Source organism: Colias philodice, chromosome 9 (genome assembly GCF_061535455.1).
Source record: "Colias philodice isolate Cphi_HAF_F1 chromosome 9, ilColPhil1 Martin Lab GWU primary, whole genome shotgun sequence".
Classification (NCBI taxonomy): Eukaryota; Metazoa; Arthropoda; class Insecta; order Lepidoptera; family Pieridae; genus Colias; species Colias philodice.
This window is the reverse complement of record NC_143094.1, coordinates 1-12,464: the sequence shown is the minus strand read 5'-3', so window position 1 is coordinate 12,464 and position 12,464 is coordinate 1. Positions and strand designations below refer to the sequence as shown.

The 12,464-nt window shown below is 49.9% G+C and overlaps 2 protein-coding genes across 2 annotated transcripts; one reads left to right on the top strand and one right to left on the bottom strand.

Annotated features, from left to right (window-relative positions):
* Positions 1–324: 324 nt before the first annotated feature.
* On the bottom strand, positions 325–1,796 carry LOC149485516 (uncharacterized). The gene has a single exon (XM_089698766.1). The coding sequence runs from the start codon at positions 1,794–1,796 to the stop codon at positions 516–518; it is 1,281 nt and encodes a 426-aa protein (XP_089554892.1). The 3' UTR covers positions 325–515.
* Positions 1,797–11,123: 9,327 nt separating this feature from the next.
* On the top strand, positions 11,124–12,449 carry LOC149485515 (uncharacterized). The gene has a single exon (XM_089698689.1). The coding sequence runs from the start codon at positions 11,150–11,152 to the stop codon at positions 12,428–12,430; it is 1,281 nt and encodes a 426-aa protein (XP_089554815.1). The 5' UTR covers positions 11,124–11,149; the 3' UTR covers positions 12,431–12,449.
* The last annotated feature ends 15 nt before the right edge of the window (positions 12,450–12,464 follow it).

Here is a 12,464-nt window from a genome sequence, read left to right as displayed (position 1 = left end):
TTCCCATTTCTTCCAGTACAGCAGACACATCTCTTCCTCGCGAGTCTTCCATTTCGCCACCCCACCACGGGCTTTTTGCGTTCGCATCGCCTCCCAGGACCATCCTATGGATACCCAGCTCACTCCCTATCCGCCTAAGATGGTCCAGGTAGAGCCCCACTGGTTTATCGGGCTCGAAGTAGAAGGACACTACAATCATCTCCCAGGCTTTGGTTCTGAGAGTGGCCACAACGATGTTGTTACTGCTAAGGCGTGTATGTAGTTCGACATCCAGTGTGTCGTCGAGTACTACAATACACGCCTTTACTGCTCCACCACCTTCCCCTTCGCTCTGGAAGATCCTCACTCCATTGTATGTCCTCATACTTTTCGCCCCACCAACGTAGGGCTCTTGCAGCAATGCTACGCATGCCTTACGCTTGGTGGCTTCGAGCAGTAGCTCCCGTGTGGCGATTTGGCTCCGCTGGAGATTGGCCTGCAGCATTCGGTACTGGAAGGACTCACCTTGGGCAACCTTAGCAATACGCTACCGCCGATCTGGCCAGAGCATCCCACCTCTTTCTTTCCGTACACTCTCTGTCAAAGGCGCTGTGCTCTGCGCTGCCTTTCTTAGCCTTTATGCAGTTGATGCATTGAGGCACTTCTCCCCGCAGCCACTTGTCGCACTCGGTCTTCATGTGAGGACCGGCGCAGTGGCTGCATCGTTCCTTCTCCTCCCTACACATTCGTCTCGTATGCCCGTACCCAAGACAGCGCGAGCACTGCACTAACGGACTTTGATCCATCACTTTCACTCTACTTAGCCCTATATGGGCGTATCCTTCACTCGTGCATCTCTTCCATACCTGTGGACTCACCCTGGCCACTACGTGGTTCTGGAGGTGGTTCCTTGCTTTCATCACGTACGCTACTTCTACCTTTCTCTCTTCCCCCTTCAGGCCCTCAAGGATGCTTGCATTTTGATTACTGAATGCTGTGACGAAATCGTCAACTTCGCATTTCATTACATCCCTGAAGACTAGTAGAGGGCTCTTATTTTTTACATCTTCCACTACTAATCCCTCATTCTTTCTCAGCCTTTCCTTCACCTTGATTCTTTCTTCCTCATTCGCACAGCCGACGACCACCTTCCTGTTCTTCACCTTTCTTACCCTCTCTACTTTCACCCATCCGTCCTTTGCATCCACAGTCTTTCTGATCATTTCTAACACCTCATCACCCGTCTCTTGTTCGTCTTTGGATGACACCATGACCGAATGCAGGGCTCTTGCTTCGGGGAGTTTCTCTATGACTCCCTTCGAGACAACGCCCGCATAACTCGCCGTTTTGGCGACAGTCATGTTGCCCTCCAAAAGCGAGCTCAATTTGTCCATTTTATTTTCATTCTCCCGCATGCTTACTCTCATATCTTCCATTCTTGTCATCATCTCTTTCATACTTTCTTTCATTCCTTCACTTAGGTCCAGATTTCTCACCAATGCGTCGTCAACTACGCTGGGACCAGCATCGGATGGCGGGGGGGGATGTATAGGGTCCCCACTACGCCCTCCACTACCAGCCCTGGCATTGGTGAGTTCAAATTCAATCTCTTTTATTATTTCATACATCCTTTCTAGCGCCGTAATTACCCCGTCTTTTATATCAGTCTTTAAATTTCGGGACTCCCGCAGGTGGGCTTTCCCTTTCAGCAGAAGGGCTTTCCCTTCTGCAGTCCGACTTTTAGGTGTTGCAGGCTTCTTCACTGGTTCGGAGATAGTGAACGTGTCACTGGCACGCCTCTGGGGAGTGTGGATCATGATGTCTTAGGGGAGAAAAAAAAAAAAAAAAAAAAAAAAAAAACCCCTGTCAATAATAATTATTCTTAACACTATTAGGTCTCCCAATAGGGGAGATACCTGTCAATAATTACAATTAAAAATTAATATCACAGATATAAATATAAGGTATAAAATATTAATATAAAAATATAATATAAAATATTAATAGGTCACTGATAGTTAAGAATGGTCAACTTAACACTATTAGGTCTCCCAATAGGGGAGATACCTGTCAATAATTACAATTAAAATAAATATCACAGATATAAATAAGATATAAAATAATAATATAAAAATATAATATAAAATAAAAATATAAAATATTAATAGGTCACTGATAGTTAAAAATTGTCAACTTAGCACTATTTAAAATATTAATAAAATATTAATATTAATACGTCCGTAATAATTACAATTGGTCAACAATTAGAAAAAAAAAAAAAAAACCCCTGTCAATAATAATTATTCTTAACACTATTAGGTCTCCCAATAGGGGAGATACCTGTCAATAATTACAATTAAAAATTAATATCACAGATATAAATATAAGGTATAAAATATTAATATAAAAATATAATATAAAATATTAATAGGTCACTGATAGTTAAGAATGGTCAACTTAACACTATTAGGTCTCCCAATAGGGGAGATACCTGTCAATAATTACAATTAAAATAAATATCACAGATATAAATAAGATATAAAATAATAATATAAAAATATAATATAAAATAAAAATATAAAATATTAATAGGTCACTGATAGTTAAAAATTGTCAACTTAGCACTATTTAAAATATTAATAAAATATTAATATTAATACGTCCGTAATAATTACAATTGGTCAACAATTAAAAAAAAAAAAAAAAAAAAAAAAAAAAAAAAAAAAAAAAAAAAAAAAAAAAAAAAAAAAAGTCAAGTCAATAAATGAGTCAATACTTATACTTAATCAGTCTCCCAATAGGGGAGGCACCTGTCAGTGATTACAATAAAATAAAATAAAAATGGAAATGAGCAGCAAATACTAATATGATATTAGTAATACCTAATAAGTATTATAGTCTATAGTTCAGTTTAAAAAGTCAATCTATAAGTTATACGATATTATTATCGTACGGTTCGACCTACTAAGCTAGCACTAGCTTACTAAAGCTAGCTAGTCAGTACTAACCACTCAAGTCAATAATTAATAATTATTATTTTTACTTAAGACTATCAGGTCTCCCAATAGGGGAGTCGCCTGTTTATGATGAATAGAAATAAATGAATGAAAGATAATAATATTATAAATAAAATTATTATAAATAATAATATTATAAATATATATATATTTGTGTTGTGTGGTATATGGTCCCTAAGCACTCAGTATATAATAACCTTAGTCTAACAGCTACACCAAAAATGATGTAGCTGGTCTATTATATAGCTACACTTACAATAATTTACTAATGTACAAATACAGACTATTACATTAAAAAGAAAACATTCATTTGCCACCACGTGTTTCTTGTTTTCGTTTTTGTTGACTCGTGACCTACTTAGATTTTTCTCTTAAAAAACGTTATGAGGAGTTAAGATAATTTATTATCTTTGTGCGGGAAGGTGTATGGAATATCCCAGCACTAATTTAAGTAGGAAACACGGTGGGGGGAAAGGAGAAAAGTATAGTTTTGGCGGAAGAAAGTTCCTACTTTAAGGTTAAAACACTCTTTGGTGTCTATCTTCGCCAATTTTCAACCGATTTCCCCGGGACAAAAACCACGGGCTTTGTTTTAATATGCCGCGTCTATTTACACTTGTATCTTTTCACCATGCACTGAGTTAAGGGGGATTGCCACCGCCCGGCTTGCCAAAAATTGTTTGTTTTACCTGATTTACGGGTCCTAGAAATCCCAAAATTTTCACAGGCACTCTTATCACTAATACCCACAACACCACAGTTCCGGTTCGCGAAGTCCCCGATATAAATCGGGACTTCCCAGCGACGCCGTACTTTTGTTAATTTAGTAAAAATTTCTTTTGGTTATAACTTTTCACAGGCTCACTCGATTTTAAAACGGTTTTCGCGTCCGTATCTGTTGTCCAAGCGCGCATCCACTGGTATACAACACTAGTGTGTAAGATGAAAAAATACCACTTTTGCAAAAAATAAACTCAGGAGCGATGCGATTTAGCTGTCAACGGACCGCGTTCGGGCAAATGACTGGTTAGGTTAGGTTAGGTTAGGTTAGGTTAGGTTAGGTTAGGTTAGGTTAGGTTAGGTTAGGTTAGGTTAGGTTAGGTTAGGTTAGGTTAGGTTAGGTTAGGTTAGGTTAGGTTAGGTTAGGTTAGGTTAGGTTAGGTTAGGTTAGGTTAGGTTAGGTTAGGTTAGGTTAGGTTAGGTTAGGTTAGGTTAGGTTAGGTTAGGTTAGGTTAGGTTAGGTTAGGTTAGGTTAGGTTAGGTTAGGTTAGGTTAGGTTAGGTTAGGTTAGGTTAGGTTAGGTTAGGTTAGGTTAGGTTAGGTTAGGTTAGGTTAGGTTAGGTTAGGTTAGGTTAGGTTAGGTTAGGTTAGGTTAGGTTAGGTTAGGTTAGGTTAGGTTAGGTTAGGTTAGGTTAGGTTAGGTTAGGTTAGGTTAGGTTAGGTTAGGTTAGGTTAGGTTAGGTTAGGTTAGGTTAGGTTAGGTTAGGTTAGGTTAGGTTAGGTTAGGTTAGGTTAGGTTAGGTTAGGTTAGGTTAGGTTAGGTTAGGTTAGGTTAGGTTAGGTTAGGTTAGGTTAGGTTAGGTTAGGTTAGGTTAGGTTCCCGTGTGGAGTTTCTGGTCTCCCATCGGGCGCGTCCTCAGGTGGCGGATAGGGGAAGGCCTCCCAGATATGGGGGGTACCGGTGGTCTTGCCGGCGCGGACCAAAATCAGCGTGGAGGAACTCGAGGGCTACCACGTCCTCGTTGCAATCTCTGCTTTGCAGAGAAATTGCTGGGTTTGTTTTCGAACAGTGCTGCTTTTGCGGCGAGGTATGGCGACCAGTGGTTGCGGACGATTTAGTCCTACTGGACGACGGGCTGCTTTGCAGCGATGGATGGCGGTTGTATCAATCGCGGCGCGGCGGGCTGGGCGGCAGGTTTTTCTGTCGCCTGGTTAGAGGCTTCGGCCTCCCGTCGGGCAACCTGTTATCCGTTGTAGTGTTGTTGTCACGTCTAGCAGCTATGACGGACCAGGAGGCTTGCCTTAATCGGCTGGCCTGAGAGGAAGGACACCTCATCAAAAACCCTCAAATCCGCGTTGTAGTCCAGCGGCGTGGATTTCCTGTCCTTCTTGGACAGTTTGGCTCGGGAGAGCGTGAGCTTTTAGCTGTGTACACCCATGGATACCGCCCGACCTCCATGGTGTAAAAGGGTTATCCGGGTGCAGGGGGCACCGCCCGGATGGACGTTTTATATCCCCCATACTCGTGGGAACAAAAATGTCCTTTAACTCTGAACCGATCAACGACGACCCTAGCAAACACACAATTATGGACACTGAAAACTTCTATGATTTGGAAGACACTGACGGAAGTATGTCTCCGGCGCGTGTCGAGACAAGGCGGGGCAGGGCTGTGCTGCGTTCAAGCTCCAGCTCTGCCAACAGCATCATAGAAATGGATGGAAAAGACAGGCTGTGGCGGAAGCGGACGCTGGACACCAGCTGTTCTGGTTCCGACGAAGAAGATGGCACAGGGGTTTTTACATCCCCATTTATTAAGACCACCTCAAAAAGAGGGAAGGGCCGCCCATCGGGTTCAAGCGCCACTCGGCGCGAGGCCACATTCGATATGACGAGGTTGCGTAAGAGGGAGTTGGAGGCGCAGGCCGAGAAGGAGGTTGCTGAGTGCGCCGAGCGCATTGAAGTGGCGCAAGCTAGCGCTCCTCTCCCTCCCATTCCAGCAAAGGCAAACACGTCCGAGGCTCTCAGTCGCCGCATTGCCGATGACCTGGCTGCAATCGTGAAGGTGATGACCAAGTCATCAAATCTCAAGGGCACTTTTAAAAAGGCCTTGAAATTGGCCCACGATGACATTGAGCAGTCAGTAGCTCTATTAGAGAAACACACTGTCTCTGAGGAGACGAGATTGCTGCAGGCAGCCAATTCCCGCCTACAGGCGGAGCTCGACTCCCTGAAAAGGGAACTCCAAGAGGTGAAGGCCTCTCAGGGCTCGTCGCTGCCTGCTCAGCCCCAAGATTCGGATATCTTGCGCCAGGTCGGAGCAATGATTAACGCGAGATTTGAGGCTCTAGAGGAGCGTCTGCTGCCGGAAAAGCGCATAAGACCTCCGCTGGCGGCAGATAGCAGGAAAGCGGCAAAGGCGGCTGAACAAGCGATGGCCGATGACCTCGCACCGCCCCCTCCATCAAAGGCGAGGACATATGCAGGTGTTGCGGCTTCATCGCAACCGGGTAGATCGGTGTCTGGGCCCGCATTTAAGAAAACCGCGAAGCAGACGGCGGTCCCAGCTTTGGAGATCGAGGCAACCTCGAAGAAGAGGAAAAAGAAATTAGCGAAAGGGAAGGAAAGGGTCCCCGTGCAGCCTGATCCGGCGGGTTCAAAGCCCCCCAGAAAAGATACGCTGGCCACGTCATCCGGCCCCCCGCAGCAGCCGTCAAAGGACGGAGAGTGGACTGTGGTCGGAAAGCGAGGAAAAGAAAATAAGGGGAAAGGGAAGAAGCCTGCGGCTAAGTCCCGCAAGAAGAAGTCGCGAAAGCTCCACGCTCCGAATTCCTCGGCTGTCGTCCTTACCCTGCAGCCGAGTGCGAAGGAGCGTGGCGTAACCTACGCCGGTGTTTTGACGGAGGCGCGGCGTGGAATAGACCTCGCCGAAATTGGCATCAGTGCAATGCGTTTTAAGCGCGCTGTCACTGGTGCCAGGATACTAGAGATCCCCGGTGCTTCCAGCACCAAAGAAGCGGACTCCCTTGCCGCCAAATTGCGGGAGGTGCTCGGTGAGGATAACGTTAAGGTGTCCAGGCCGGTCAAGTGCGCAGACTTGCGAATCACTGGCCTGGATGACTCGGCCACAGTCGAGGACATTGCGGCTGCGGTATCGCGCGCAGGGGAGTGTACCGCGGAGCATGTGAAGTGTGGTGGCCTGCGCACGGGCCCCCGAGGTGCTGTATCAGCCTGGGTTAGTTGCCCGGTGACTGCGGCGAAGAAGCTGGCGCAGGCGGGGCGCGTAATGGTTGGGTGGGCTTCGGCGAAAGTCTCTCTCACCGAGCAGAAGCCCCTGCGCTGTTACCGCTGCCTGGAGGTGGGCCATGTCAGCGCCACGTGCTCCTCGCCGACGGACAGGAGTGCCACTTGCTTCCGCTGCAGTGAAACAGGCCATAAAGCTGGTGGATGCGATGCCGCCTCCGCTCGCTGCGCCCTATGCACGGAGGCAAAGCTACCGGCAGAGCATCGGCTTGGAAGCGCAGCCTGTAAGGCCCCGAAGCCTAAAAGAGGTGGAATGCGGAAGCAAGATGGCGCTCCAACGCCATCACGCTCTGCTCCGGTGCCTGATGAGGTACCGCAAACGGAGGCAGCCATGGAAACGCAGTAATGGCCCCACTGCGTTTCCTACAGGCCAACATCAACCACTGTGCCAGGGCCCAGGACCTTTTACATCAGAGTCTGGCAGAGTGGGAGATTGACGTGGCGGTAGTGTCTGAGCCATACAATCTGCCCCCCCGGGATAACTGGGTGGGCGATCTGGACGGCTTGGTGGCGCTGGTTGCTCAAGGCGACACACAGCTTGAGCAAATCATAAGGCGACGGGGATGCGTCTCGGCGGTTGTCAATGGCTTCACCGTTGTGGGGGCGTACTTCTCGCCGAACCGCTGCCTCGCCGATTTCGAGCAGTTCTTGGTTGAGCTGAGGGATCTGCTAGACTTCGCACAACCTCAATCTGTGCTTCTGGCCGGGGACCTGAACGCCAAGTCGGTGTCTTGGGGCTGCGTGGCAAGTGATATACGTGGCTCGACACTCGCTGACTGGGCAGTTGCGTCGGGACTGACGGTTGTTAACCGTGGAGCAGAATTAACGTGTGTTCGGCAGAGGGGTGGATCCATTGTAGATGTCACGTTTGCGAGCCCCCCTCTCGCTCGTCGTATACAAGACTGGAGGGTTCTTTTGGACGTGGAGACGCTCTCGGATCACCGTTATATCCGGTTTAGCGTCTCCACGCCCTCGACGGCTCCCAGTCAATTCCCCCCTGGCGATTGTCGTCCGCGCTGGGCACTTGGTAGCCTCGATAGGGAGCTCCTCATTGAGGCTGCCTTAGTGCAGGCTTGGCTCCCGTCGCAGCAGAATGACGGCGAAAACGTAGAGGAGGAGGCCACTTGGCTTGCCGAAGCTATGTCTCAGGTGTGCGACGCGAGCATGCGGAGGGTGCGGTCGGTTCCACGTAGGCGCCAAATGTACTGGTGGTCCGCCGATGTTGCCCAGCTGCGTGCTTCATGCGTGGCTGCGAGGCGGGCGTACACCAGGCACAGGCGCCGTAGGCGGCGTGACGAAGAGGAGGAAGCGCGGTTATACGCCGTCTATAGGGACTGCATTGTGTCTCTGCAGCACGCCATCAGCAGCGCTAAGACCCGTGCATGGGAGGAGATGCTCGAGAGTTTGAACCGCGAACCTTGGGGTCGGCCGTATAAGAGGGTGAGGCAAAAGCTTCGCCCTTGGGCCCCGCCCTTGTCTCAAAGTCTCGAGCCACGATTTCTGGAGCAAGTGGTGACGTCCTTGTTTCCAAGTCGGGGAAGACATTCTCCCCCACCGATGGCACCCACGATGACTGCGCAGGAGGAGCTCAACAACGAAAATGTCCCTCCAGTCACTCGCAACGAGCTCGCTGTGGCAGTAGAGCGCCTTAAGGCGAAGAATGCCGCCCCCGGCCCTGACGGTGTTCCCGGGCGGGCCTGGGTGCTGGCGCTAGAATCTCTTGGACCCAGGGTGGAACAGCTGTTCACAAAATGCCTCCAACAGGGCCAATTTCCCCGTAGGTGGAAGACCGGGAACTTGGTCCTGTTGCAGAAGGAGGGACGCCCGCGCGACTCGCCCTCGGCTTATAGGCCGATCGTGCTGCTCGATGAGGTGAGCAAGCTCTTTGAGCGCGTCTTCGCAGCTCGCCTCATCGACCATCTGGAGGGAGTGGGGCCGGACCTAAGCGAGAACCAATTTGGATTTCGCCGGGGAAGGTCCACTATCGATGCGATTGCTGAATTGCGGAACCTCGCTGATCATGCAGATAATGAAGGCGGAGTTCTTTTGGCGGTGTCCCTTGACATCGCCAACGCATTCAACACTCTGCCGTGGAGTTGCGTGATCGAAGCGCTCCGCTACCACAACGTGCCCGGGTATATGGTGCGCTTGTTGCAGTCCTACTTATCGGAGAGGGCTGTGGCGTACCCCGCGCGTCGTGGGTGGCAAGAAAAGGAAGTGACGTGCGGTGTTCCACAGGGCTCGGTTCTTGGGCCCCTTCTGTGGAACATCGGCTACGACTGGGTCCTGCGTGCCACTTATCTACCGGGTGTCAGCGTGCTTTGCTACGCGGATGACACCCTGGTAACTGCACGCGGGGCCTCGTACAGGGAGGCAGCCCTCATTGCGACCGCTGGTGTGGCGGATGTTGTGCGCCGAATCAGACGACTTGGCTTAGAGGTCGCTCTGAACAAGTCAGAGGCAATTTTGTTTCGCGGCCGTCGAAGGGCGCAGGCTGCTGGTTCAGCTATCCAGGTGGGTGGCACGTCCATCGGCGTCGGTTCCACTTTGCGCTACCTGGGCATCGTGCTGGACAGCCGGTGGACATTTGTGGAGCACTTTCGTCGCCTCGCCCCCCGTCTTGTTGGGGTGGCCGGGGCACTTGGAAGTCTGCTCCCGAATCTAAGAGGGGCTGGGGGTGCGTGTCGTCGTCTATACACCGGCGTCATTCGCTCCATGGCCCTCTATGGTGCGCCCATTTGGGCCGACTCTTTGAGCGTCCGTACCAGACCATACTTGCGTAGACCGCAGCGGGTCATGGCGCTCAGAGTCGTGAGGGCATATCGCACAGTGTCCTTCGAGGCCGCGTGTGTCATGGCTGGGACGCCCCCGTGGGACCTGGATGCCGAGATGCTGGCGGACGTTTATCGCCGCGTCACCGCGTCCAGATCGCATGGAATTAATCCATATCTGGAGCAAGTCCAGCAATGGAGGGCTGATGCTCTCGAGCGGCGGTTCAGGGAGTGGGAACGCCGGCTCGAGAGGCCCAGCGCAGGAGCGAGGACGGTCGAAGCTATCCGACCGGTCCTACGCGAGTGGTGCGACAGGCGGCATGGGGCAATTACCTTCCGCCTGACACAGGTGCTGTCCGGACACGGCTGTTTCGGGTGGTACTTGTGCAAAGTCGCCAGGCGGGAGCCGCAAATGGCTTGCCATTGGTGTGACAGTCCGGAGGACACGGCAGACCACACTCTCGCCGTGTGCCCCGCGTGGTCCGAGCCCCGTGCTCACCTAGTCGCAGTCGTCGGCCCTGATCTCTCCCTGCCTTCCATAGCTCGCGCAATGGTTGGCAGCGACAGATCGTGGCGCGCGGCTATCACATTCTGTGAAGATGTGATGTCGCAGAAGGAGGAAGCAGAGCGGGTCCGCGAGGGAGATCCCAACGCGGATCCTATTCGGCGGCGACGTCTTATTGGGCGCAGTCGCCGAGTCGCGACCGCTGTACACGGTCGCGACTTGCTTCCCTAATGTTGGGTGCCGGACGGTGGAACGGGGACATAATCCATCGTCCGGTGCGGTGAGGCGGCGTGAGACGTGTTCCGTACACGCCGCCCCCCAGGAAGGAGGAACTGGCGAACACTAGCCAGGTCTTAATCGCGATGGGCCTATATAAAAAATAGGCTGCCGCTGTCGGGGTTACGGAAGCGGTTACACCAAATACCCGCGACCCTGCCAATATAGCGGAGAGACGGAACACAGTGGAGTTTAGTCGGTAGTCGCCGCATTCGGCGGTGTGAGTCCGACATAACCCAGGGCCCTTTCCCCGAGCGCTCTGGGTATGCCTAAATGCATTCTCCACTTAAAAAAAAAAAAAAAAAAAAAAAAAAAAAAAAAAAAAAAAAAAAAAAAAAAAAAAGGTTAGGTTAGGTTAGGTTAGGTTAGGTTAGGTTAGGTTAGGTTAGGTTAGGTTAGGTTAGGTTAGGTTAGGTTAGGTTAGGTTAGGTTAGGTTAGGTTAGGTTAGGTTAGGTTAGGTTAGGTTAGGTTAGGTTAGGTTAGGTTAGGTTAGGTTTTTTTTTTTTTTTTTTTTTTTTTTTTTTTTTTTTTTTTTTTTTTTTTTTTTTTTTTTTTTTTTTTTTTCCCCTAAGTCATCATGATCCACACTCCCCAGAGGCGTGCCAGTGACACGTTCACTATCTCCGAACCAGTGAAGAAGCCTGCAACACCTAAAAGTCGGACTGCAGAAGGGAAAGCCCTTCTGCTGAAAGGGAAAGCCCACCTGCGCGAGTCTCGAAATTTAAAGACAGACATAAAGGATGGGGTTGTTACGGCGCTAGAAAGGATGTATGAAATAATAAAAGAGGTGGAGTTTGAACTCACCAATGCCAGGGCTGGTAGTGGAGGGCGTAGTGGGGACCCTATACATCCCCCCCCGCCATCCGATGCTGGTCCCAGCGTAGTTGACGACGCATTGGTGAGAAATCTGGACCTAAGTGAAGGAATGAAAGAAAGTATGAAAGAGATGATGACAAGAATGGAAGAGATGAGAGTAAGCATGCGGGAGAATGAAAATAAAATGGACAAATTGAGCTCGCTTTTGGAGGGCAACATGACTGTCGCCAAAACGGCGAGTTATGCGGGCGTTGTCTCGAGGGGAGTCATAGAGAAACTCCCCGAGGCAAGAGCCCTGCATTCGGTCATGGTGTCATCCAAAGACGAACAAGAAACGGGTGATGAGGTGTTAGAAATGATCAGAAAGACTGTGGATGCAAAGGACGGATGGGTGAAAGTAGAGAGGGTAAGAAAGGTGAAGAACAGGAAGGTGGTCGTCGGCTGTGCGAATGAGGAAGAAAGAATCAAGGTGAAGGAAAGGCTGAGAAAGAATGAGGGATTAGTAGTGGAAGATGTAAAAAATAAGAGCCCTCTACTAGTCTTCAGGGATGTAATGAAATGCGAAGTTGACGATTTCGTCACAGCATTCAGTAATCAAAATGCAAGCATCCTTGAGGGCCTGAAGGGGGAAGAGAGAAAGGTAGAAGTAGCGTACGTGATGAAAGCAAGGAACCACCTCCAGAACCACGTAGTGGCCAGGGTGAGTCCACAGGTATGGAAGAGATGCACGAGTGAAGGATACGCCCATATAGGGCTAAGTAGAGTGAAAGTGATGGATCAAAGTCCGTTAGTGCAGTGCTCGCGCTGTCTTGGGTACGGGCATACGAGACGAATGTGTAGGGAGGAGAAGGAACGATGCAGCCACTGCGCTGGTCCTCACATGAAGACCGAGTGCGACAAGTGGCTGCGGGGAGAAGTGCCTCAATGCATCAACTGCATAAAGGCTAAGAAAGGCAGCGCAGAGCACAGCGCCTTTGACAGAGAGTGTACGGAAAGAAAGAGGTGGGATGCTCTGGCCAGATCGGCGGTAGCGTATTGCTAAGGTTGCCCAAGGTGAGTCCTTCCAGTACCGAATG

Bases quoted from the DNA above. Each gene is read 5' to 3' on its own strand.
- LOC149485515 (XM_089698689.1), top strand. From the start codon at position 11,150: ATGATCCACACTCCCCAGAGGCGTGCCAGTGACACGTTCACTATCTCC.
- LOC149485516 (XM_089698766.1), bottom strand. From the start codon at position 1,796: ATGATCCACACTCCCCAGAGGCGTGCCAGTGACACGTTCACTATCTCC.